We start from the raw sequence: 26,532 nt of genomic DNA, 5'->3' as shown, positions 1-26,532 counted from the left end.
CATGCGTAATTACGTAATGCTTAATATTTTGTCCGAATTATTCTGTCGTTTCTATTGTATTTTTTACAGAGGTGTTTCGCTGGTGGATGATCATAGGCTCGAAATCTTTATATTAAGTCGGGGTTGAACATGGTTTCAACGTACGATTTGCGTAGGACTGCCACATTATTAGACACGCTCACGTACGCAGGGAAGTTGTCAGTACGTGCAACATACGTTTTTCAAACGATATCATAAATATTTATAATAATAACACCTCTCGATTTTCTTACGTCGATTAAGGTGTTGTTTTACCTGAAAATGTCATCCATTTTAAGTGGATGTCATATTCATCTAAGGAATCAGTACTCTCTCAGTGCGTTGTAAATGTAGACCACGCACGTCGTTGGCACGTTCCACGTACAATAAAAATGTACATGAACATGCAGGGTATCAATTCCTCCCCGTTGCCCGTATTGTTGCAAGTCCCGATGTGTCCCACATCGGGCACTTTGAGGCTGATAAAATATATTCATCGGATAATATCCATATGTAACTGTATTGTTCTGACAACTATGACAAATATTCAATTCACAAACCTTTCGATTATAATGTTTCATCAACTATTAGTGGTAAAATCTTAGGTAAACACAACACCCGTAAAATTCTGTTCAAATACACCGCCATGTTTGATTTAGCGGAAACTGTGACGAAATGAAAACTCAACAGGTAAAATGTTTTGAAGTTTATGAAAAGCCAACAAACAACGAATAAACATTGTGAAACTGAACAAATGTAAGTATTTTTGGAAATTTAATGATTATTTTTCTAAAATTCATATTAAAAACTCTGTGACATCATATTTCTTTCGTAGTAAAGAATTGTAGATCATTGCATATATGGTATTAGTTACCATATTTGGAGCGCGAGACTTTCTAACGAGAAGCATCATGGCGGCCAAGTGAGCCGTGTCGGAGATGTGAGCCATTCAAACGTGCTTAGAAACATTATTTAGACATGGTGGTGGGTAAATAAATTATCAATTTATGTTAAACACGTTTGATATTGTTGAATTTAATTACAAATTTACATGACAAACGTTGTTTTGCAACACTACAGTCAGTGGGACGGAATCGTACTCTGACGACGACCATCTGTCAGAAATCTTCCGTCCGTCGTTCAGAGCTACGTCATCGCAGCTAGAACTACGGAACACGCATTTACCACTTCCGCTTCACGCACGTGTTCAGCGCGTAGTCTTTAAAGCAAATGATCTCGGAAGAAAGACCTAAATGCGCGTTGACCAAACGGTGTACCCGCGCCTTTGGCACGTGCATAACCCATGGTCTGAAGGCAGTTCGGGCGCAGTGAGCGTTTTGGATTCACGAAAACTACTACGCCTCTCTGTATACTTCTGAATGCGTATATGTGTTCACGTTTTGTCTGTGTTTTTGTACGAAGGCAACACGTACTTGCAACTACGCTGGGTTTTGTGACCTCTGTTTAAAACGACGGTAAAACGGCAGACTGATTCACAGTTATAGTTAGTCCTGATATATCACTGCTGAGAAGAGATAAAGCTCTTAAACAAATGTAAATCATGACATCAGTTTGTTTTATTTGATTACATTCGGGCGTACTGAGCATATAAGCATATTATGTCATAACGGTCCACGTCTATCATCAATGCATACATTTTCTTGTAGCAACAATACCTCGTTAGAACGTCATACCATTGACGTTGGTAGTGAAGTTTGTCCTAAAAACGATTGATTACACTTCGTAATTTGAAAATTGGTATTTACACCAAAGTTACTTTGAAAGTTGATAATTTGATGCAATATTTATAAACTCGGTAGCCCTTTTGTACACGTACGTGAAGTTTAACCCATTCCACTAGTCTCATTTATCAGCTGAAGTTGTTATTTCTATGTAATAGAACTTTTGCAGGTTTAGTTGAAATTAAAAAAAAAGGAAAATGGAGATAGAATAATTAACTGTCGAAAACATTTCTTTAAACGAGTTAATATGCCATTTAAATGTATGCCATCCGAATAAATTGTAGCCAATAAACCGAGAGGAATAATTGCATTCACTTTAGTGGTTTCGTTTTACTTTCTTCCCCAACCAAGATTGAATTGTCAGTATGTCAGGTAGTTTTTACCGTGAAACTTTCGTACTATTATCACACAGTTATTTTTGTTTCTCTTAGCAAAGAAGTAGTGCAGTTAAAAAAACCCTATTTGTCATTTATAAAAAGTGATCGGTATTAGTTCCAAATGCCTTTATATCTGAAGTCATCGAGATTATTAAGGAAGCATTGTGAACAAAACTTATAACTGGTGTTGAAAGGTTTATAGAATTGTTTTGGATTGTTCTCTCAAAAACAATAGCGTGTATTTATTGTTCTTCCAATAACAATAGGATGTATTGTATTCAGCATTGCCAAACGTCATCCCCATGCGAGGTTTAACAGAATCGAGAAAAGCTCAATTTAAAATCTAAATAGAAAGTCTTGTACATCTATTTCACCTTTGGCATCAACGGTATAAATACCATGTATGTTTTGAAAACATTATTCGGAGTAAATGATACAAAATGTAATTTCTAGTGGCGTTTTAAATTTTCCTAATCTCTTATGTACGTGACTGCTCTCGGTATCCGTTGATCACTTTGTTATGGCGCCGAATCTGTTTTCATGTAATTGGTTGTTTTTTTTGTAATATTTTTGTTCGAGTATTTACATCTGCCGAGTCTGGCTCGTTAATTGTTCAGACAATATCATCGGTTTGATTCAATTTGGTAAAAATAACAGCATTGCGTACTTTAAATAGTCGTGTCGACAACGAAATAAAACGACTCCGCTAACGTACGTTAGTGTTTAATTTTATGCGTTCATTTACAAATGCTAATAACAAAAAAATAGATTCAATGCTTGTTTTAAACCCAAGTGTATCGTGTACGGTAGAAAACATTAGTTATCCTATCAAAGTACACGTGGTTTATAAAGATTTCTAGGTCGTACGTCAGTGTTATTTTAATGTCTATATGCACGATTGTTTGTAAATAACAAAACACTCAAGCGAGACTTGATACAAAATCGTCACTCCTGTGAAGGACAGATAGCCTCGGAACATTTGATAAATTATTCCAAATAGTTAATATTCATGCACCATAAGTTCATACATACATATTACATGATATGTCACAGGCCAGTACAGTGGTGCTTTGTTTGTCTCTGTGTATACCTCATTATCTTGGTGATAATGTGACTGAGTGAGGTGTGCTGCTCGGCATCTCTGTCAGAATGCTTAAATGAGTAAATGAGGCAAAATATAAAAAAGGATGAAAATTCTACTATGGCTACTATAAAGCACTAAAACATACCAGTCTCCCAAAACACACAGTCCACCCTTCACACGTTACATGTCGCATATTAGGAAGACATTTCTAAAATGATCTCCAATGTTAATAAGACGTAGGGTGTTCAAAATGCATCCTCGATACTCCAGGGGTTCCGATCACTTACGGTCTCCACACCCCTGAGATCTCTACACCCCTGAGATCTCTACATCCCTGGACTATCTCATAGTAAAACTGGAGGCAACGTAACAGAACAGGTAATTTAGTCGTTTGGTATACGCCAAAAGTGCAATATAACGGCGCACTGTGGTTGACTTTGTGGCTTTAAAGTTGGGCGTTGCTCTCTCTAGTCTTCAAAGGAAATCTTTGCAGGCCTATGATTGGTTCAGATGATTTCCGCTGACCTGACTTCAGCTTTAATTTGAGATAGTCCAGGGTGTAGAGATCTTAAGTGATCGGAACCCCTGGAGTATCGAGGATGTTCAAAATGGTGACAGACTAACTCAATTTTCCGTCAATCACTGTTATCATATTCCTTAACTTAAAGCAACTCCTTAAATTAATATTCCCCACTATTACATAAGAAAATAATGTTCCTTAACTTCAGATGTCTTACCTGATACAAAGATTTTCTATAGAGAATTTCAACCAATAGAGGTTCCTAAATTAAGGAATGTTTGTGAAGCTTGGACCAGTTTCTGGTCCGACTACTGTAAGTAATAGAAACACAAGAACGTTAAGGCTGGGCAAAACAATACTTTTATAAAAAAAAATCTTTCTCAGATTTAGGACAATGTTTGTCGGCTAGAGTTATGGTGTCTGTAAATGATAAGGTTGTCTAGATTACGAAATGTGCATTATTTCCAATACATACGGACATTTGCATTCGTAACACAACGGACATTTGCATTTGTAGCATAATAATCCTGTTTAAGCGTCATTTGAGGTTGGTATCCGGGATCACTGTCAAACATTACCAGAGCCATAATAAGCTACGTGGTATACAAGCCTTGCACGGCCGCAAATAAATTGTTCTCGGCTTTCACCAGCGACGCGAATAGCTTAATGAGTATACGTCTAACCAATTTACATACAGCAGAACAATTTCTATCTCAAATAACACTGCCGAGTCACCGAGAAAAAATATCAACATATTCCAATTAAATCGAAGGTAATAGTAATATGTGCTACAGATGAATATTATATACATATGGCAACATCTGTTTGAAGAATAGATGTATTAGTTGTATTAATCATATATTTATTTATAGTTCAGTACAGTCAGTGAGAAGAAATAGTTACCGACAGTATTTGAAATGATATTTGAAATACGTTTTCTCAGCATGCATGTCAAATAGTGATATATAAATAACGAATGAAAAATTGAAAGAGAACCAATTTGGCGTTTGCTTTTGTCTGCATGCATTTCATGTCCGAATTATTGTGAAACGTCGATGTATGTAACATGATATGATGATATGTTTTATTCCGTCGTGAAAGAAACGAAATGTTTACTTCATGAATGTATTTTAATGGCGTTTTAATCTTTCATTATTGTTTTAGGAAATATGTTATTCTAATAGCATTCTATATACTTAAAAAATATCAGATTTCTCAAGTCAGATATTTGTTTTTGTCTTTTCAGAAACTGAAGAGATTCTATAGCTACGAGCCCCCGGTTACTTGGAATGTGGCAGCAACAGTCCCGGCTGCTGCGTTGTGGTGTGACTATTGTAAACAAACGTCAAGACAGAATCGGCTCGGTCAACCAGAGGAACTTCTCGTCTGTAAAGACTGTGGAGCTAGAGGTAAGCCGAAACGTGACCCTCCCATCCCCCTCCCACTCACATACCTACTACTCTTCGTATGTTGATAAAGCATTTCTTGTATAACTAACATGGAATGAAAAAGAATGTTGGAACCCGATTTCTTAGATCGGATATATCAACAATACAGAAGAAGCACCTTGCTTTGTCCTTCGTATTTTTCTATAGTCTCCGTACAAATATTTCAAGCATTAGATATAGTCTCCCAAATTTCATTGATTCTATTTTGAGAGTAATACGTGGTTTCGTTTGTAGAGCGATTTTTTAAAAATATATATTCGCGCGTTTTGTTCGAAAAGTTTAATCTGATCTATTCGCATAAGCCCAATCAGCTAATGTACAATAAATACCCAGGCGGTCAGAAAAGAAGTTTTCAATGAATTTCTGGTTTTGGAATAAGATTGAAAAGTAGGAATTAGTTTCTGAAATCCGTTTCACCAATACTGTGATGGGTTAATTTCAAGATTTCTGCCGGTAAACCATTCACGCAAATGTTACGCACATTTTCCTTTCAAACATTATCTATGTTGTACTTACTTGCGGCCAAATGACTTTCTCGTATTACGCGTAATTTTTTATCGCTGTACAACATTAAAACTATTTTGAGATTATTTCGTTTTAAGAACTTAAGGATAATGTTACATTGCATTAACTTAACATGAACTATTGTACAACATGACGATCTTTTGTGATATAGAACTTTCGAATTATTTTGTGTCTCGAGATATCCGTAGCAAGCCAATGAAGAATTCGTGATTTTTAGCATGGTAACAGAAACCAACAAAACTTTCCACACGATAAATTTCATGTTGTATTAAGTAGATGATCAAGAATATAGTGAAGAAAACAAATATTTAAATTACATTAATGTTATACACATAGTTCATATTTGATGAAACTGTTAATCCAACTTTAAGTCAAACTAAAAAACGCCATAGGTTGGGCAATATTTTAATAACTACATGATTCACTGAGAATCTGACATTAAAGCGACATTATCCGTTGATCTTCACAAGTCATTAATAAATCTATAAACCATTTCCCATTTTTCTGTTGCACAGACTATCAAGGAAACCAAAAATACGTTTCTGTTTGTTCCTGATAACAGCACTGATAACATCGCTGATATAGATTGAATATAGATTAACGTTAATGGTTATGTCGTTGAAGTTAAACTTTGACCTTTAGACCGGTAACTGCCCCAGACGGTACTAAACATGCAGTTTCCTGGACGACAAATGAGACATGCTATTAGATATGGCATCCTTATGATTGATATCTATTACCGCACGTATTGATTTTGCGAATTTGTCAGATCGATAAATAAATGGATGACATTTTAGACTTATGTTGAATTTCCATTTTAACAAAATTGTCGAAGCATGATCTTATCTCTGCCAGATCAGCTGTAATGAAGCGGATGTAAGTTTCACGAACACATCTATTGCTGCTTTCCTCTGTTCATGGTGGAATTGGTTCCTACTCTGCTGTCTTAAACATTGAAGACAAAACACGTGTTTGTCGTCCAATTATCACCGTAAAGTGTGCGTGTTACGGGAAATGGATACGTCTTCGTTAATGAAGGCTTCGTTAGAAGACTGCCGTGTAGAGTTTAGTAATTGTTGTTACGAAGTTTTAAGACAAACGTTTGGCTCGTGGCTCTGCTCTCATTTTTCACGAATCAAACAAATAATGACAAATAAGAAATACATACTAGAAAGTTGCCATATAAATTCTAAATGTCCTTTTGTAGTTATTCAGAATTTGTATATCACCGAGTTATATGCACTTGCGGGTAGGTATTTATTGTTACGTTGTGTTTTTGTGAACATGACGTCATATTACTTCCCCCTCTCCCTCCCGACAACGCCATTTTCGCCCTTTCCCTCCCGACAACGCCATTTTCGCCCTCTCCCTCCCGACAACGCCATTTTCGCCCTCTCCCTCCCGACAACGCCATTATCGACAGTAAAACAAACGTCACAATTGTTACCAACCTACAACGGAAATGATTGTAACATGCATAACGGAATATACGTTAAAGGAAGTTCAAACCAGATCAAGACTGATTTGGTTGAGCTGAAGCTTGAATATTTAGGTTAAGCGGCTCGCTGATATTTCCGTAGATAGAATTAGATCTGAATACAGATTGAATAGACGATAAACATAATGTTAACGGGATGTGACGGGAGGAATGGTACGCGTAGCATTAAACGATTAGTGGAGGAAATGAAACTCGTTTTCTGTCTCCGCACTATAAATCGATCGTATTGGGCTTAAATAGCGATTTCGTTTCTGCCTTTATTGACGGGGTTCGGCACGTAGCTTACTAATATAGACACTATAGATGTGTTGCCGAAAATACCTTTCGAGTATAATTCGCCTTTGCAATATTGCCTGTTGATCAATTAACCTTAAATGTTTGTTTTGAGTTCAATAAAAGATATCAAACGCACTCGCGTTAGTATGAAAGCCTGCTGTCGCATTTTGCATGCACAAGGAAAATATCAGAAATATTTGAAAAATATTCTTAACAACTTTTCATTTATCGGATTAACGTTGAATTATCTACATATATAGCAATTCAATCTTCATAGAGATGTTCTCTTTCGAAGTTTAGACCGCCTCTGATATTATAGTCAGGTTTCGGACTTGATCAACATATTTTATTTCATCTAGGTATTGATTGTGACGGTTAAAGATGTTTAAAATAATTCAGTTTTATGGTAGTTTTAGTTCATTTGTACATAACTACAGCTATAGCATTAACATATGTATCTATGTTTAATTCAACTTATTGCCCCCCAGGTTAGAAACAGTTATCCTGAAAGAGTCCCAAACAGTCATCTCAGAATCCCAATGAAAAACGCTTGCCACTTTAATGGTGTTTTAGTGTTTGTAAAACATGTTTCCTTCCTATTCATTTCACAGTATCTTAAGACATTTATCATGTATTTTGTTCCCACTAGTCTTCAATCTGATAGTGTGATCGTATTTAGAGTAGGAAAAATATAAGATGACTATGCTAAGTCGAAGACTGTTTTACTGAATACTCTTTACTAGAAATTGAATGTCATATCATTGTTTTATTCTCCATAGAAAATGAATGTGATTTCTTTACCACAGAACTTGGATTTGATAGAATGTGTTTTCTGCTTTTAGTAATCCCGTTGAAAAATTAATGTCATAAACTCGATTAAGATTTGATGTAATTTCTATTTCTACCGACATTTATGTCATGTAAATGTCAAATATAAATTGAATGTCATTTTTATAATATCGACTTAATCGAATGTTATCTATTTCAAGCTCATCCAACATGTATGGAATATTCAGAGGTGTTGGCACAGCGGGCCAGCCAGTATCCATGGCAGTGTATGGACTGCAAGACATGCTGCCTCTGTCTCGACTCAGGAGACCCTGTAAGTATGGCGGCAGGAGGTGGGCGCTCGGTAGGGAACGCCTAAGTCGTCGGTGGTTATAGAAAGGGGCGTCGGATGTACTTTGAGCCGCTCAGACTTATCCAATTGGTGTAAATATTATCAGAGCCGTTTTTTGTTGATGGACACTTTATCAGAAATTATTGCGAAAAAAACCAAACATGGAATTGACAACTACCTGGTCTTATAGTAAATCACATCTTTGCTTTCATGCAATATTTGGTATAACTATGGCACATTTGAATCATTCACTATGATTTTCTAAGGCGAAAAGTCCATAAAGCTCGTCATCATAATTGTTATTTTTAAAAAAACCTCTTGCGACACATGAGTTCTGACTTATTGAACATGTCTGTTCGAATTAGAAGTCGCGGGGATTAATTCTTACGATTTTTCCTTTTGATGAAATCAAATAAACTCGAATTAAGTAAGTTTCAACTGGTAGAAGAATAGAATATTTTGCATAGGACACTCTTAATTCTTACTTGTAGAATTGATTATTTAGCTGATAAAAACGGGTTCAACTTAATTTTTTCGTTTTTAGTTAAAATTACGAAATTTCAATACGCGAACATTAATGACTACATGGTAATCATATTACAAATAGAACTATCTTCCATGTCATACTGACATAATTCATAGTTCATATATGTTTTATTGCTCAAAACCATCGACGTTTCGGACTTTCGTACTGAAAACGGTCGACTTGTGTTTAGTTCACTTCGTACGTTTGTATCATAAAGTGTTTAGGTCACTTCGTACGTTTGTATCATAAAGTGTTTAGGTCACTTCGTACGTTTGTATCATAAAGTGTTAAGGTCACTTCGTACGTTTGTATCATTAATGTTTAGGTCACTTCGTACGTTTGTATCATAAAGTGTTTAGGTCACTTCTATCGTTTTGTATCATAAAGTGTTATCATAGGTCACTTCGTTTTTGTATCATAAAGTGTTTAGGTCACTTCGTAGTTAATCTAAGTGTACAAAGTGTTACACTTCGTAACGATTGTATCATAAAGAAGTGAACGTCTCAAAAGTCTGGCATTGGGAAGCGGAGATTTGTAGCAACTTATCAAATGATTCGTTTTCGAAGATATATGGTAGAATAGTGAAGCTGACGTATTCAACCTTTACGAGCTTGACATGCGTGCTACTACTGTAGAAACGCATGGATATTGACCTTATTGCGCTCATTCATTAAAACGATATTCTTATATTCTATGATACCTGCCCAATAGTCGTCACTAAATCCTGTTGTTTTGTATTAGTATCATACACAATACAAATACAGACTGGTCCTTCATTAGTAAGCACGGTGCCACCCACTACTTCCGTGATCATTGAAATAGGTTGTTAGATGTACAAGCCTAAAAAACCGTTTCAACGGTTTGAATCCTAGCGTTCTTTAGACGATTATGACAAAGTGTCGCTAAAATCCGTCTTGGCCTCGGCCTCCCTCGTTAAAAGGCTGATTGCCTTCAACATTATTGTAATATATCTGTTTCCTTTGTCTCTTTGTATTTCATATCGTTAATTTTATACAATGTGTTTGTGTGTTATGTATCTTGATGAAGGAGCGGACTGCTTTTAAAATCCTATAATCTTTTTATTCACACAATCAACAATACTTCCTGGTCCCATAAATCCCTAAAATACTAACAGAAAACTAACCAGAACATCGCTCTTTAGTGGATATGAAATATGTAATTAAAATTTATGACATCATTGCAATTCGTAATAGAATTATATTAGTAGCTTTAGTAGTAACTACAAACTTGAAAGTCGCTTAAGTAAGAATAACTTTGGAATGATAGTTAGTGCATAACTTCAAAGACGAACAATTCCTAAAACTCGATTAATGTTTTAAAGTGTACGTGTGCAGTTCCAGCTTTAAGTTTTTCTCTCAATAACCGGCGTTCTTGCAAATGAACTGAAAATGAACTTTCGTTTTGTTTTACGCACCGGAAAATTTATAAAAATATAAAGATAATCACATTGTAATAGCCTATCGATATGGAAAGGATAAAATGTGACCGATACATTTTTATGTCGCCTGGCAATTCAAACATTTGTTACATCGATTTTATAGTTGCACTTATTCTCAGTTCACTGTTAAGCATAGGATGAAAGCTGGAGATTGAAATATGATGATAAGAAACATTACTAATGCATATTTATTTGTTATGCATGGTCATTTGAGTTCATCAGTTATTATCAGTATATGGGAAATGCTTTCTTAAAGGTCCATTATCTTTTTGAAACCAAAAGTAAGCTTTTTAAAACAGTAGTAATATAAGATGTCGATGGCTTAAGATGAGGTTACAATACTAAACATTTCCTGCGTAATCTGGTGCAGTGATAGTCAAGTAAAGCGCGGTAATTAAGACCACGGCGAGAAGACGACCCGCGTTATGAAAATAAAGACTTTATTTGTTTTAATTAAATTGATCAGCAGGTGATAATAAGTGTAGAATGAAAATTCAAAATTGTCGTTTTACATTCACATTATAAAATCAAATGGCGTTTCTGAAAGGTAATTGGCCTTTAAGATTTTCCTTGCCTTAAAAGGATGAAACAACCTGTCAAAGTACATTGTTTCAAATCAGTGTTGATTCCATAAATTCCCCTTGATTGTGACGTCGGTATTAGCCAATGTCTCCGCTGCCACATGCTATCGATATGAGGATGTCTGTGTTAAAGTCACATTATAGGATGATCTACGTCATCGTATCCAAGGACTTGAAGAAAATACGAATACACTACCATCGATTTATCACTAGCACCAGAGTCGATTTTAACTCTGAAGGTGATGTGGAGGTGATAGCTATAATTAATATCAAGATCAATATTCTATATGCTACAATACTTCTAAGTTCGCTGACTTGGAAATATAGCTTAGATATATTGATGTTTTATACACGTGTTACATGTCAGATAATGGTGGACAGTACTGATATTCAAATAGTTTTAATCGATCATAAATACCATGACGTCAATTTATGTCCTTGCCCGAACTCATTTTAAGTAAATACAGAAACATATATACAATTCATTATATGTAATTCAAGATAATTTGCATAAAATATGTTTACTGTCGTTATAGATTAAACAATTATATCGACTTACGAACTCGGCACGGAATCAAATGAGGAAAAAATCATTATATAGGTTACGTCTATCTCTACGCAACATTGTACAAAATAACGAATACCTGTAATTTGAAATTAGATATCAGTCTTGGATCTGTATGTCTGGGTGTAAAATAAAATCATTGAAATCGCTCATCTTCGGCCATCTGTAAAAAAACAGAAATAATTTTATCTCTCGGACGGTTGGATTTTGAGATAACCAACATACTTCTGCAATGTGTGCAGAAATGTATTACGTTAAATGTTTCGGAATCGTTTTACATCAAGACATGTTTTCCACGTATTGATGACTTCCATTCATTATTTATAAAAATGAAACGGTGTTTGGTAGAATTCGCTTTTATTTTTATGTGTTTTGCCAGGTATGAATACATCATAAAGCGCCGCATCTGTTGCGTTCAGAAGTAGCGTTACTTTTTGAAAATGTTTATGATGAATATATTTTATTGATAACATTTTGTTATGCTGTACTAACCTTTATGTTCTATTTTGATAGGATTCTATGCTATTTTGTGATGCGTGCGACAAGGGGTATCACATGAACTGCCACACACCACAGGTGCTAGAGAAACCATCAGGTCAGTCTTAAAATATAAAACGTCATACGCTCAAATTGACCCTTTAATAAAATTGATATACGCTAGTGTTTTATCTGTTGCTCACATGACTTGTTAATATCAATTCATTAAACCTTAAAGTGAAAATAAGCAAGATTTCCAAGGTTAATTTTCAGCATGTTGGAATTAGAAGTCATTCACTTATTCTGAGTGATCGCTAGGATGGTAAATAATTCCCCAAAATGAACTTTGTCTTTAATGCCAGAAACCATTTACATCTACTGTTAAGTAAAGCTAGTACACAATTTTAAACAAAGAAGATTACAATTTAATGCTACATTTGTTCAAAATTATCCTGGGATATAAAAGTAATTTTAAATAATTACTTTTTAGATATATTTACAACGAATATTATTAACATTTTTTGTGTTCAAAGTTTGTTTCTTATGTTTTTGAGTAAATTAATGTTTGTTTGTGACTATTGATGATTTCTACTGTTTATTTTACCTAACATTTTGTGTTTTATATTATTGATAGAAATAATGTAAAACATTCGACCCGTTGTGACACATATTATAACAATTTCAAATATAAGTACATTTGTAGTCGATTTTATTTGTACATGTGACATCATATACATTTTTGTATTTCCTTGTATAAATTATTATCTGCCACTTACTGGCCTCTGTTTGTGACGGAGTAACAAAATTGCTGCACAACAACGAACACGCTTGTACAGACAATTCGTAACATCAATTTAAGGCTAAAGTATGGCTTTACATTACATGTATTTATTTTTGCATGCTGTTACAACTCGTCTATCATAAGGACCCTTTGAAGTTTGTTAAAGATGCTCCATCGCTGACAAATGGTATTTTTAGGTCAGGATGACCTATAGTCATCATGTTTCGTCCGTCGATCTGAAATCCAAGATGGCAGCCACAGCCACAGTTACTTACTTTACACCATTACCACCATTGAAAAGTGTGAGATTCTAATTTTACTTCAAGTTAAAATTACAAAAAATACGTAATTGCATCCCGAAAAAATTCCGTGACACTATATCCTATATGGAATGAAGTACTGACTGCATGCACCAAAGGCAAAATAAATTACCTAATATTTATTTTCTGTGCTAATTAGACATATATGTACACACGATTAAACACCAATCATTGTTCAAGTGATGAATATCATTTATGCTCTGTCGGCGATGGAGCATCTTTAAAATACTTGACCCAGTATGTATTTTTCAAGTGTAACGCAGTCGACATAAAACAGGTCTGTTAGGTTTTGTCTTTGATTATATCACTTTGATAAATCTTCTGAATGAAGCCATATTATCGAACGTCAAGTGATACTACTTTCATTCAAATACACGCATACTTGCCACCAAGACGGGTTTACATGTTGTAATAGGATTCCACGTATCGACAATGGATGCCATTGACTCGATGTATGTCTCGTACGAGTATGCATAATTTAACATGCGTATTCTTATTGCAATATATTGAGGGCATGATACAGGATGTCAGTCTACTTGATGCTATATCTTCTATTTGGCGTGTTTTTTGTAATATGACGTTGACGCTTTTTTTTGGAGATTGAGCGAATCCTATATTTTTTGCGAAAGCAAAACGTGTCCCAAGACAAATATGACCATTTAACGACACGGTTTTACATTTTTATTCGATTTTTGCTACTGAAGGAAATACATTTTTAGAACTTCACGAATATATATAATAACACATTTGGAACGATAACTTGCATTCATTGCGTTCATTTTATTGTTGACCAAGAGATAATTTATGGCCTCTCCAGTTTTGATAAAACACTAATAAACAGTGTGCAATAGTTATGGAGTGTTCCCTCTTTTTTCGGAATAATGGCACGTGTATCATTCTTGTGAGTAATCGAATTTGTTGCGATGCTTCTTGAAATAGGTAGCGCCTTTCAACCTTTTCTAGATAACTTCTTGAGGTATATCATCTATAACCACGTTTCATAACAAACATTTTAACTTGTATGCTGTAGCTCATGTCTCTAAGAAAATCAAGAAATAAACGCCATTGTTGTTTAATCTACCGTATTGTATTTATCTTTGCAATTTGGTAAAATTTAAAATATTTTTATCAATATAAATTAGTTGAAGTTGTTGCAATATTTCACATGATACTTCTCCCTGTTTAATTTTAAAAAAAAATGATGTCTTGGCTCTCTCTCTCAGATAGATCCTGTCGTTTTTTTGGCTGTGTCTTCGTCGGCATGCTTCAGTGATATAACAGTAAGCACTGAGAAAGAGCAAGAGTTCCGATATATAAGTAGACACAACACGAATATACCGCAGTCTCAAAAAACACAAACCCAAACTTCATACCCGCTCATACCCGCATACATGGGTGGCCATCCTTACATGACTCTGGCTGTTTATAGGACGTTAATTTCATCAAGTAAACAAACAAAAGTTGATTGCATTGCTATTTATTTGAAATTTCCTTTTATGCGTATACCCAAAGTAAAGTGTTCTTAAAAATGATCGTCGACAACTGTTTCCATTCCTACTTATGCTTCTCTTTGAAACATTGTAGCAAATATTGGAGTAATGTTGTTAAATTCGTTATTGAGAAAAAACTACATCACCGAGATAGCATTCTTAAAATGAATTTACTTTGTTTACGTGTATAGCATTTCTTGATCGAAATCAAATATACTTAAGAGCAGACTAACACAATGATGTTATACCTTAGACAAATCGTTTTCTGGTAATTGAATGGAAACATGGGCTAGACAGATAACAACTGAATTGTTGAGGAAATGGCCTTTTAAAACTTCAGTCTATTGGTGACGAAGAATTTTTTTTTATTTTTTTTTCTGCCGAGAAACGGTCGAATGAAGAGGTATAGAGATTAAGTTTGAAGCGAGATGAGCATCAAAACAATTTTCAAAAGTTAACATTTTATGCTTCCATGACATGGTCGAAATTGTCTGCATAATCACCAGAGAATGCTTCTTTGTTTTAGAATCATTCAAATTCACGTACATGTTACATAGGCTGTTATCTCATAGCTGTATTTTATTTTAGGAAAATGGATATGTTCGGAATGTACAGATCAGGGCGTTGCCATGGCAGACATAGAAACTCCATGTGTCGACACGAAACCGGAAGTAAACCATATCGATCCGCCATATAATGCACGTAAGTGTTCTGGTCACGGATCTTAAATCTGATTATTATAAAATATGTCTGTGTGTAGTCGGTTAGTAATGCGTGTATAAAGGCACAACAACTAGCACACAAAGTAAACAAACCTAATCCTGGTATTTAATCTAGGCCCTGTAGCTTATTGACGAAATATATTGGGGTGTAATTAGACTCGACAGGATGGGTTTACTGAAATTGATGGCTATTGGAGCCTATACGTGCTCACGAATTTTATTATATGGATATAAACATCCTGTTGACGTCACGTTTAATGAATAATTAACAAACGTTTGCCTGTTTAGTGTGGTCGTATACATTCATATATGCACTGCAATACTATATATCATATGAGATGATATTTGTAAAATGTAAATAACTACCAGCGACAAAAAAATGTAACTCATAAACATCTACCTGTTCAGTTGCTTTCATCTAGTACGAGTGTTTATTGATGATTTATATGCAAGCTGCTGATATTTCAACACATGTGTGGACATTTATGTTTTGTATACTGAACGATTTAATCCGCTGGTCATTCCCAGTTATAAATAAGGCATAATTTATATATGTACCTTATTTTTTGTATTTTTAAGCGAAATACTTAAACGTGAGAAATGTATTCGTTTGAAGTTTACGTACGGGTTAAGCATAACATAAAAATGAAATAAATACACACATCTGAGAGCAAGAAACCTTATGACCTTTATGTGGCCACTTACAGTGAACATCAAAATATTCTATATTGACGTCACGGCTCAGTGTACAAAGGAACGAGGACTATTTTTGTCGACATGAAATAGACATTTGGCTATACATACCTCGTTAAAATCACTGCTATATCGTCGTGCATATTCATATCAGGATATTGGCAATAGCGAAAGGTTTAATACCTACAAATGCTAACACAGGAGAACCAGCACAAATCAATATAATGAATTATTTTATATATGAATGGAAATAATAAAAACAAAAATGTATGGTAGCAGCAATTGGTCATTAGTCATTGTGCCGGAACTGAAAACTCTTTAGAGTTCTTATATCATTGTATCACATAATGCGCCTGATATTCAGTGATTTTGCCCTTGTAATATTTTTGCAATGTCACTAGTGTAATACGACATTGAGAGATTCTCATTCGCTGGAAACTCATTGTGACGTCATGACAGAAACGATGAAATGACATCAAGAAAAATAATGACGTGACGTCAATATTGTCGGCAATGGCGGTATAAAATGGCGGCCTCAGCTGGATTTCTGCAATGCATTTTGACATATATTCTTTTTAATGTTGGTTGTAATTGTTATGTCATAAAACGTGCTTACATGTAAAGTATTCATTACATTTTGAAATTTTATAAAGCTCGTCTCGAAGGTTTAAATTTTGCTTGCTTAGGCTTGCAAAAAAAAAAAAAAAAAAAACTTCTTAGACTAGTTTCTCAAACTCTCGTTTGAATTGAACACACATTTAATATCCTATATACATGTATATGTGGATATATATTTCCGAAAAATAACTCGGTTATAGGATCATTGCGCTTTTAAGATATTGCTGTGGTAATTCCTTCTAGTTAGGTATTAGTCAGAATAGTTGTTTTTATACCAAACAAGTATTCTGAGCATTTCTGAAGTAACATAATTTTTAATGTCCTCGTCGACCCTCACAAATCATTGCAGTGACCTCAAACTATGTTAGTAACAGTGACCTTTGTAGAGGACCTCTTAACCTCAGATTTAATCCCAAGTATCAGCTTCAATTGTATATGTCAACCCATTCTCAAGTTCTCATCTATAACGCGACATTTGCCAAAACAAAAGTTTTAGTGACTGATCTCTAGTTGATCTTTTGACCCCACATTAAAATCCTAAATCGTCCTCTTTATCAGCTCGTTCTCAAGGTTTTGTTTAGAAACCAACAATTGTCAAAACAATATGTTTTAGTAACAGTGACCTTTTTAGTTGACCCTTTGACCCGAAATTCTATTTAAAGTTCCTCATAAGTTACCATTGACAGACTGTCAGACAGAGACCAACACTATAGTCGCATCTGGTTCCATCGGCAGGGGACTTATATTGATAGGCATGAGCATCGAACGGCATGTACGTTAAGAACCATCTTCTTAACCAGATGCATATTATAATGTTTGATATACTAGAGTAGAGGCCTATTAATAAAAAACGAATAATTCCTGGTGAAGAGTATTAAATGCAATTATATATTACATTGTTTTCGAAATACAAAAATAAAACTTCCTAAAATAGACATGTGTAAAATCCAATTTCCTCTTGTGTTGATTTTAGCCGGTTGCAGCACAACGTCAGGTTTACCAACACCTTGCGATTCTCCGGTACATGACCCCGAAACCCAGGAGAACAGGTGCGTGGAAGAAGTAAAGCAGGTTTCTTTAATCTGTCGTTATAAACGTAATCCCCTGCTCGTCATCATAGGCTTACGTTATTGAGGTCGAATATCTCTGTCTCGTCACACTTATTCTGTGCCATTGTGAGTTCCGGCTTTATAGATATTACGAGTTCCAAAGCTGTAAACAATAGGCATTTATTTTATGGAAACGTTTGACTTTCCTTTTTGGTAATGACCAAAAACTGCCAAATATCTGACAAAGAGAATAACAATATAAATATCTTTCAGAAAACTGAAAACCGTAGTAATAAGCGTTAATCTATCTTTTTATAGAATTTATTGCCTATTTTGACGTCATACATTTGCAGAGATACATCATATTGCGCGTGAATGCATTTCTAAACGAGTTTTGCTAATTAAGCTCTTGCATTTGTATTTACCATACATCAAATTGCTTTAATGCTTTTTATTCGCTTTACATTTTGGACGTTTCATATCATGAAATGTGCAGATAAAGCAGGAAGTCTTTTGATATGGAGGATTTAATTCTTGTGGCGAAGTAGTCTTTTTCCAGTATTCAATTGACTTTGACGTTTTAATAGCAACTTTTGTAATGTCATAATGGTCACATATTAGATAGCATTTATAGTTTGGTAAATGCAGTTATGTTATCATACAGTAATTTTTTTCATTAAGAAATCTTTATTTACGGTGGTAACTAGTATCGATAAGATGTGGTGGAGATGGTAACTACAGCTGTATTAGTAAACTGTCAATGATTCGTTAATGTTTGTTGCCAGGCTCCCAGTATTTGTAAAACTTGCCAAGGCTGCAGTATCCAGGCCGGACGCCAGCCACTACCCAGACGCCTCGCGGTGGTCAATAGAAGAAGTGGTCATTTTTTTCGAATCCATCGGATTCAAGGAGCAGGCGGACGCTTTCCGGGAACAGGTACGAGAAGATAAGCCTTTAATTACAAAAATGGTAAATTGGGCGATATTATTCACGCCTTAATTAAACAGAAAATACATTAGAACAGGTATGGTAGATACATAAAAAGTGTGGCATAATATACTGATACGCCTTCTTTAACATGTGTGATGAAGCGGGTGATATTGGAACACCTTCCAGAAGACGCAATGATAGCTTGCTTTTGTTGTGGCCAACTCTCTCGAAACGGATAAGCTATGATAATATACTTGAATGGTGCATAAGAACGAAATATTGATATATCAAACCAGTCACTTGAATATAGCTTCGAAAATGTATAGTTCATTAAAAGAATTCTTTACATTGTCGTTTTGATAAAACAGTTCCCTCTTGTATCTATTTACATAACGTCATCTTATATTCAAAAAGATACATTTGCATGTCAACCCACAACTTACTGCACTAAATTTACGAAAATAATCGAGATCGTTCAGGGATGAATGCCTTCCTACATCTAATTATTGGTCACTTTATTATAGGAGATTGACGGTCAGTCACTCTTGCTGATGAAAAGAAGTGACGTCCTTACCGGGTTGTCACTCAGACTTGGCCCCGCCCTAAAGATCTATCAGCATGTGACCAAACTCCAAACTGCACATCAAAAACATTCCATCTTCTGACGTGGCAGTCTTCTTCTTCTGGTGTGTGGCAGCCATCTTCTATAAACTTATGTGAGATGTGGGATATTAAATTGTTTATTTGTAAATTTTGCCTGTACTCTGGTGATTATCAATTGGAAATCGTAATACAAACTTACACTTGCTTACTTGGTGCCTAGACTGAGCATACTGCAGCTATTTCAACAAGAGTTGTTTCCCCTTCTACGCCTTGACAGGGTTTTCAAGGAAACGATAAAATGAACACGTCATGTTTTCACACTGTGATAGCAAAATGTAGTAACTGCAGAGTCCATCAATGTCCCTTTTATTATATATTCCTCGCAATCTGTTATAGCTGATAATTGATTTTATCCTCCTTTAAAAGGACATATGTCACAAAACGTTAATAATGAAATGACATAGTTGACGCATAATGTAATGCATACTTGTAATGCATATTGTTATGTATAGTGTAATTTAAATACCTTGCTGGCTTACTGCTACACGTATTAGTATGGATAGTGTATATTTCAAAAACGCACTGGTTTATTAATTGATGCCGTTAGCTGAACAAGGAGAAGACTAGCCAATCGAGAATTATAGGAAGCTGGTAAAATTATTTACCACAATGTCTCACTGTCCTGACAGCATGTCCAGGACTTTCCCATGGGTGGCAGATGTGTTAAATGTTGTCGATGACATGATGATATTCCATGCAATTATACATTGTACACCAACGTTGGATTAAAGCATTTGTGCACCCTGAATATTGTTGAAGCCATGATTCGAAAAAAATAGTTCAGTGATGTGTCATTGATCTTTTAGGTCATTGTGGCTGAATTTCTTTTCACATTTTATTTCACAATGCCTTTGGTGAAAAATAGTTTATCAGTTGCCTTTTGATTTTAAATTCAACTAAATGGGAATATATTGTTGTTACCGAAAATGAAGTTGATTCCCATATATCTCACTGATATCTCAATTGTGAGTAATGCTATACACACAGCAAATATGATTGGGTAGAAACAATCTTTTGTTATTAAAGTCTTTTGTTGCTACTAAGTGATAAATTGGTACTCGTATAACTTTATAATCATACAATCTCTGGAGCAAAGAACGTGTAGCTCTGTAGAATATTATATATTTGTTTTCGTTAATAATATTTTTGGACTGATATATGCATTTTATGCTAACATATTTGTTAATATTTGTTAAACATTACATTGTATATAAATAAGGTGTCAAGACTATTTAACGTTGTATTGTATATGATTCAGGTGTCACGACAGCAAGTTAAATGCCACATTGTATTTGATGTGAATAAGGTGTCACGACACCAAATAAATTGTGTATGCTTTTCATAGTGACCTGTGAAATTCAGTGTACACGTGATCATTATAACAATGATTAACATTACGCTAATTAAGGGTATATACAGACTGGTTATTGTAGCTTAACCCTGCATATAATGACACTTTGATTGTTTTACTGTTGAATGAATTAATTTTAATTCTGTCAAACACGTTTTTGTGTCAATTTGATGACATGCGATGTGAATACCATGCTGTATATCGAACTTGAGAGTGGGTTATGAAAGGTTTACTATTTTTTTGTTTATATTAAACACAACTCACAATGATAGCTCATTTATGTTCATGTGGGATTTTTAAACTTGTATATTCATATATGCAAATTTAGCAATATGTCTGAACTTTGGTACCATATTGTATCAAATTTTGAAGAAGAAAAAATGAAATTTGGTTATGGGTCATGATTTTTTTAAAATTCTTTCTTCGTTAACCAAGCGTTAACATTTAAAGTGATCGTAAATCATTGCCACATGGCACATGGAGGTGAACCTCATCTTAGAGAAACGATGTGATATATGAAAGTATAAAACTTGTATAAAACGAAAGTTTTACGTGTTATATTGTGTATGTTTTTGTTGAAGGATATATAGTTGAATACATTTAATGTAATCAATAGTCTTGAAATGACGGAAGAAATAAAACTTGTTGTTGCAATCTTTAAGAACGAAGAGTTGCCTTTTTATCTTAACAATATTTGATATCTTTCGTATTTCGGGAGTCAGTATTTGATTATAAAATTTGAAAATAACTGTTTAAAATTTGATTAGTGTAAACGTTCTTATTTTTACGCAAAACTGATTTTAAACACGTTCGCGCAGTGATGAATTCACGTATTCACAGCAGTTGCTATAAGAGCGGTTTACAGAAAATGCATCCAGCGCACGTGATCTAACGCAAAAAAACCGCAAACAAGCAAACAGCAACAAACAAATAAAACAAACGCTAATAGAGAAATGCTTTTAATTTAAAATCTATAAATGACCATAAAGATAATTATGGTTGGTAATCATTTTATGAAACTAACTCAAGTTTCCGTTAGAGTAACAGTTAGTCGACCTGGAGCTAAAAAACAACTATATAATTATATTACAAATATGTACGATCACATAAATCAGCACCACGAAGCTTACTTTTTATTATAAAAATATTAAGATAAAAATAACTTTGTGCATGCACCACATTACACAGATAAAATTGCCACAAATGAAATACACGTGTGAAACACATGATTTTCATGCGTAAATGAGCTGGAAAGAGCACTCCCGTATGTCATAAATGAATTTTTTTTATTAATATCACGTGAGATACATGTGTGCCTCTGATATGCGTAAATCATGTGAAGCAACATATGTGAGACATGCATACCATATGCGTAAAACGCATGTATATTATGTCATATGGACATGCAAATCACGCGTATCCATACGTATGTGAATGAGCTGAAAATTGTCACGCATGATTTACATGTGTGGCACTTTTGCCTGTGATAACTCGACGCAATATTGATAATTGAAAAATGACAACCTTATAAAATAATATCATCTTATATAAATAAACTTCATCAAAAATTAGCCCATAGTGATGTGCGATAAAACATTTGTTATATCAATGTAATTTCCCTATTTTAACCATGACTTTTAGCCAAAAAAGTGCGAACATTATACAAGTTGACGGTTGTGAATAAGTTGGTAGCCAGCATGTTCACGGCCACTGGAGATTTTCAAGCATGGTCTGCACACATTTATAACCTCTTTGAGACAAATGTAGTGTCGAACATATATTGAAATAGAATATGTAAAATAGAGATATTATGTATAATTTAACCTTGCTTGTAACAAGCAATTTGATTGGCTTAATCAATTATGTTATCATCCCTTAAAGTGATGTCACCGTTTATAACGTCGCATTTGATTGGCTGATATAGAAAATAGTACATCAATAAAAGTGGAATTGTATCCAGGTTAATTCTTTAATAAACTTTAATCTTCTAGATAATCATCTAAAGAAATGCGCAATGTAAACTGACATGAAATAGTACAATAATGCTTTTTTGTTGTAAGATTTAGATTCAAACTTCACATGTTAATAAATATCCATACTATAATTTTCATTTCAAATGATCCAAAGTCTACTTCTTACTAAAATACCAGATAGACAAATAAAACTGGTGACAATGGTCACAATTATTACTGGTGACAAATGTACAGTACATGTTGTCATCTTGAGACGGTCCAGATAAGGTCACTCCCCGCTAGAACGATACTAGTAAGTATATAGCGTATTTATAACGTCTACTGTTTTCTGACCGACCTATACGAGTCATATGTATACACTAAGTATTTAAACGTACATCCTACATGTACGCCCAAATAAGGTTAAAATAATGATGTGGTCAGTGGACAGGTGACCAGAGGGTCGGTCGGAGATGTAGTCAGACATGTGGCTTTAAGTCTAATTATACTGTTGGTACAGTAGTATGTATTAGTAACAATATAGGATGGTACAGGCTATAATGTGTTGTTGGGATAACTTACATTATATGTTTAATGAAATGAGATTCAGTTCCATTAAAATTGAAAAATCAACTATTTGGGGATGCTTTTGTTCGATTTGGAGAATATTAAAACGAAAAATTGGTGTTTTATTTATCTTTGCGAAATTCTTCCCTTGATGTGGAAAAGTAATATTTTCTAGGAAATCCTAAATCCTAAAAAAATATGAATGGCGTTACAAAAAGGCGTTACCTTCGATCACGAAACGAAACTAATGTATTTGTACATTAAACAGTAATCTGTTTTGAGTATGTGGAATTGGAGAAAATATTAATGAGGTCATTCAAGGTGACAAAGAAATACACAACCTCCTCTGATGACCAAAATGACGTCACGGTGAGTCCAAGTACGAACTGGACAAGTGTGGGATGCCTTATGATGGATGAACATAGTTTGATGTAATGACAGTGCTATTTACCTGTCCTAGGTACACACACTTACAGGTAAACGTCTAACGTACCTGTGCGTACTACCCCCGGGCCACGGCAGTCTACCTCTGGCTCGCGGGAAAGCCATTTCTTACTTGTAGTGTAACACTTCCGTGTTTTTCATCACTTTATAATTTCGTCAAGGAACATTGATGTCAAAAATGTAAACACTATGGAAACGTAAAGACTGTTTAACTGTGACTATTTTGTGAGAGATTTTATTTGTGTGATATTGTGACAATGTCGGGTGAGACCCAGTACCAGAGTCCAGTACTGGACATGTTCAAATGGTGGATGTTTATATCCTGGATGGTCAGATACACCATGGCTAGTAAGTAAACAAATATATCTTTTTTTTCTTTTATCCTAATGACATAAATGACCTGTTTTGGTAAAAAAATTTTATTTAACGATGCCTTATCTATTCTAGATGTTAACAAGTAATTCTTTCGTTATTTTTTGCCTGATGTATGTGAACAACAATGAGTGTTTTACCTCGCCCACGTGGTATGAAAGAAAATTGTGGATTTAAATATATTTTTCTTTCTCAGTTAAACATTTCATTAATTAGTGCTACATCCTGTTTATTCTGCCTTTAGTCTTGTTTAAACGTCATGATAAACACGTTCGCGTAGTTTGTAATTTTCATAAAATATAACTTTTATTCGTATTAGAGATTTATAAGAAACAATTAATTTCTTTATTGCATCGGTCTTCGCATGTCGTGATGTACATATCACTACAAACAATGATATATCCCTAAGCACGTGAAGTATCGTTCATCAAACATTCCTTTCATTTCTATACAAGGTAAACAAATATCAATATAGTAAATTCCTCGTATACCACATATAACAATATCATCAACAATGATCACAATCAATTATGTTCAGGTCTAATTAAATCATATTCACTTATAATTCTGATAATCTTCAATATATGCATGTCAGTAATGTTTGAAATTATTAAGAAGTTTTTCATTTTTTATTTAGCTAAGAAATTAATAGACAGTATTGTTCTATGATCAATCCAAGTACGAACTGGACAAGTGCGGGATGCCTTATGATGGATGAACATAGTTTGATGTAATGACAGTGATATTTACCTGTCCTAGGTACACACACTTACAGGTAAACGTCTAACGTACCTGTGCGTACTACCCCCGGGCCACGGCAGTCTACCTCTGGCTCGCGGGAAAGCCATTTCTTACTTGTAGTGTAACACTTCCGTGTTTTTCATCACTTTATAATTTCGTCAAGGAACATTGATGTCAAAAATGTAAACACTATGGAAACGTAAAGACTGTTTAACTGTGACTATTTTGTGAGAGATTTTATTTGTGTGATATTGTGACAATGTCGGGTGAGACCCAGTACCAGAGTCCAGATTACTGGACATGTTCAAATGGTGGATGTTTATATCCTGGATGGTCAGATACACCATGGCTAGTAAGTAAACAAATATATCTTTTTTTTCTTTTATCCTAATGACATAAATGACCTGTTTTGGTAAAAAAAATTTATTTAACGATGCCTTATCTATTCTAGATGTTAACAAGTAATTCTTTCGTTATTTTTTGCCTGATGTATGTGAACAACAATGAGTGTTTTACCTCGCCCACGTGGTATGAAAGAAAATTGTGGATTTAAATATATTTTTCTTTCTCAGTTAAACATTTCATTAATTAGTGCTACATCCTGTTTATTCTGCCTTTAGTCTTGTTTAAACGTCATGATAAACACGTTCGCGTAGTTTGTAATTTTCATAAAATATAACTTTTATTCGTATTAGAGATTTATAAGAAACAATTAATTTCTTTATTGCATCGGTCTTCGCATGTCGTGATGTACATATCACTACAAACAATGATATATCCCTAAGCACGTGAAGTTTCGTTCATCAAACATTCCTTTCATTTCTATACAAGGTAAACAAATATCAATATAGTAAATTCCTCGTATACCACATATAACAATATCATCAACAATGATCACAATCAATTATGTTCAGGTCTAATGAAATCATATTCATTTATAATTCTGATAATCTTCAATATATGCATGTCAGTAATGTTTGAAATTATCAAGAAGTTTTTCATTTTTTATTTAGCTAAGGAATTAATAGACAGTATTGTTCTATGATCATGCAGCCCTAGTCGTTCGAAGTTATCGTCAGAAAATCGATGATAAAAAGGTCATTTATAACTTAAGGCAGCACATTTTACTAAAAAAATTATGAATTCACTAAGTATAAATTGTGAAAATGCAATGATATATCTTACAATCATATCGTACCTAAAATCTTATATATTTTTTCAAATAGTTGATTAAAAGTTTGACAACACTTGTGTATTTCAAATCATTCCTTCCATAGTTCATAATTGAAACGGCATGCGTTGTGGTATATTACTATAAGCTTACATTATTGAAAAATTATTAATAACAACAGAAAACTTAATGTTTTTGGTCTTATAATTCCTATACCTAAATGATAATCTAAAAACACATCTACCGATTCCTAGTTTGAAAGTTTTAAGTCTCGGAATTTCTGTTTCCAAACGAAAGTACCAGACATTTAGCGTTTACTAGTATGGAATACAGTGGGTAACCGCATAAGATAGGGCACTAGGTGTATGACGTATAATATGCACAGTCTTCAATTTGATACACGATTAGACATTACTAAAGAGTGAGGTCAGCTGCTCACGAATTTCGACTAT

The 26,532-nt window shown here is 34.3% G+C and overlaps 2 protein-coding genes across 4 annotated transcripts in view; both read left to right on the top strand.

Annotated features, from left to right (window-relative positions):
- Positions 1 to 21,497, top strand: part of LOC138324767 (histone acetyltransferase KAT6A-like) — a 34,251-nt gene extending 12,754 nt beyond the window's left edge. The window contains exons 2-8 of the mRNA XM_069269899.1: positions 4,988 to 5,150; positions 8,478 to 8,590; positions 12,253 to 12,334; positions 15,396 to 15,509; positions 17,814 to 17,889; positions 18,675 to 18,825; positions 19,344 to 21,497. Coding sequence (XP_069126000.1) covers positions 4,988 to 5,150; positions 8,478 to 8,590; positions 12,253 to 12,334; positions 15,396 to 15,509; positions 17,814 to 17,889; positions 18,675 to 18,825; positions 19,344 to 19,484 — 840 coding nt within the window. The 3' untranslated portion in view covers positions 19,485 to 21,497. The remainder of the gene's footprint in view (positions 1 to 4,987; positions 5,151 to 8,477; positions 8,591 to 12,252; positions 12,335 to 15,395; positions 15,510 to 17,813; positions 17,890 to 18,674; positions 18,826 to 19,343) is intronic.
- Positions 21,498 to 25,011: 3,514 nt separating this feature from the next.
- Positions 25,012 to 26,532, top strand: part of LOC138324766 (receptor-type tyrosine-protein phosphatase kappa-like) — a 29,943-nt gene continuing 28,422 nt past the window's right edge. For all 3 annotated transcript variants that reach the window (XM_069269897.1, XM_069269896.1, XM_069269895.1), the window contains exon 1: positions 25,012 to 25,261. In XM_069269897.1, the coding sequence (XP_069125998.1) occupies positions 25,210 to 25,261 (52 nt within the window). In that variant the 5' untranslated portion in view covers positions 25,012 to 25,209. The remainder of the gene's footprint in view (positions 25,262 to 26,532) is intronic.

The sequence above is a fragment of the Argopecten irradians genome, chromosome 6, assembly GCF_041381155.1.
Source record: "Argopecten irradians isolate NY chromosome 6, Ai_NY, whole genome shotgun sequence".
Lineage (NCBI taxonomy): Eukaryota > Metazoa > Mollusca > Bivalvia > Pectinida > Pectinidae > Argopecten > Argopecten irradians.
The sequence above is the reverse complement of the archived record's forward strand: the minus strand, read 5'-3'. Positions and strand labels throughout refer to the sequence as shown.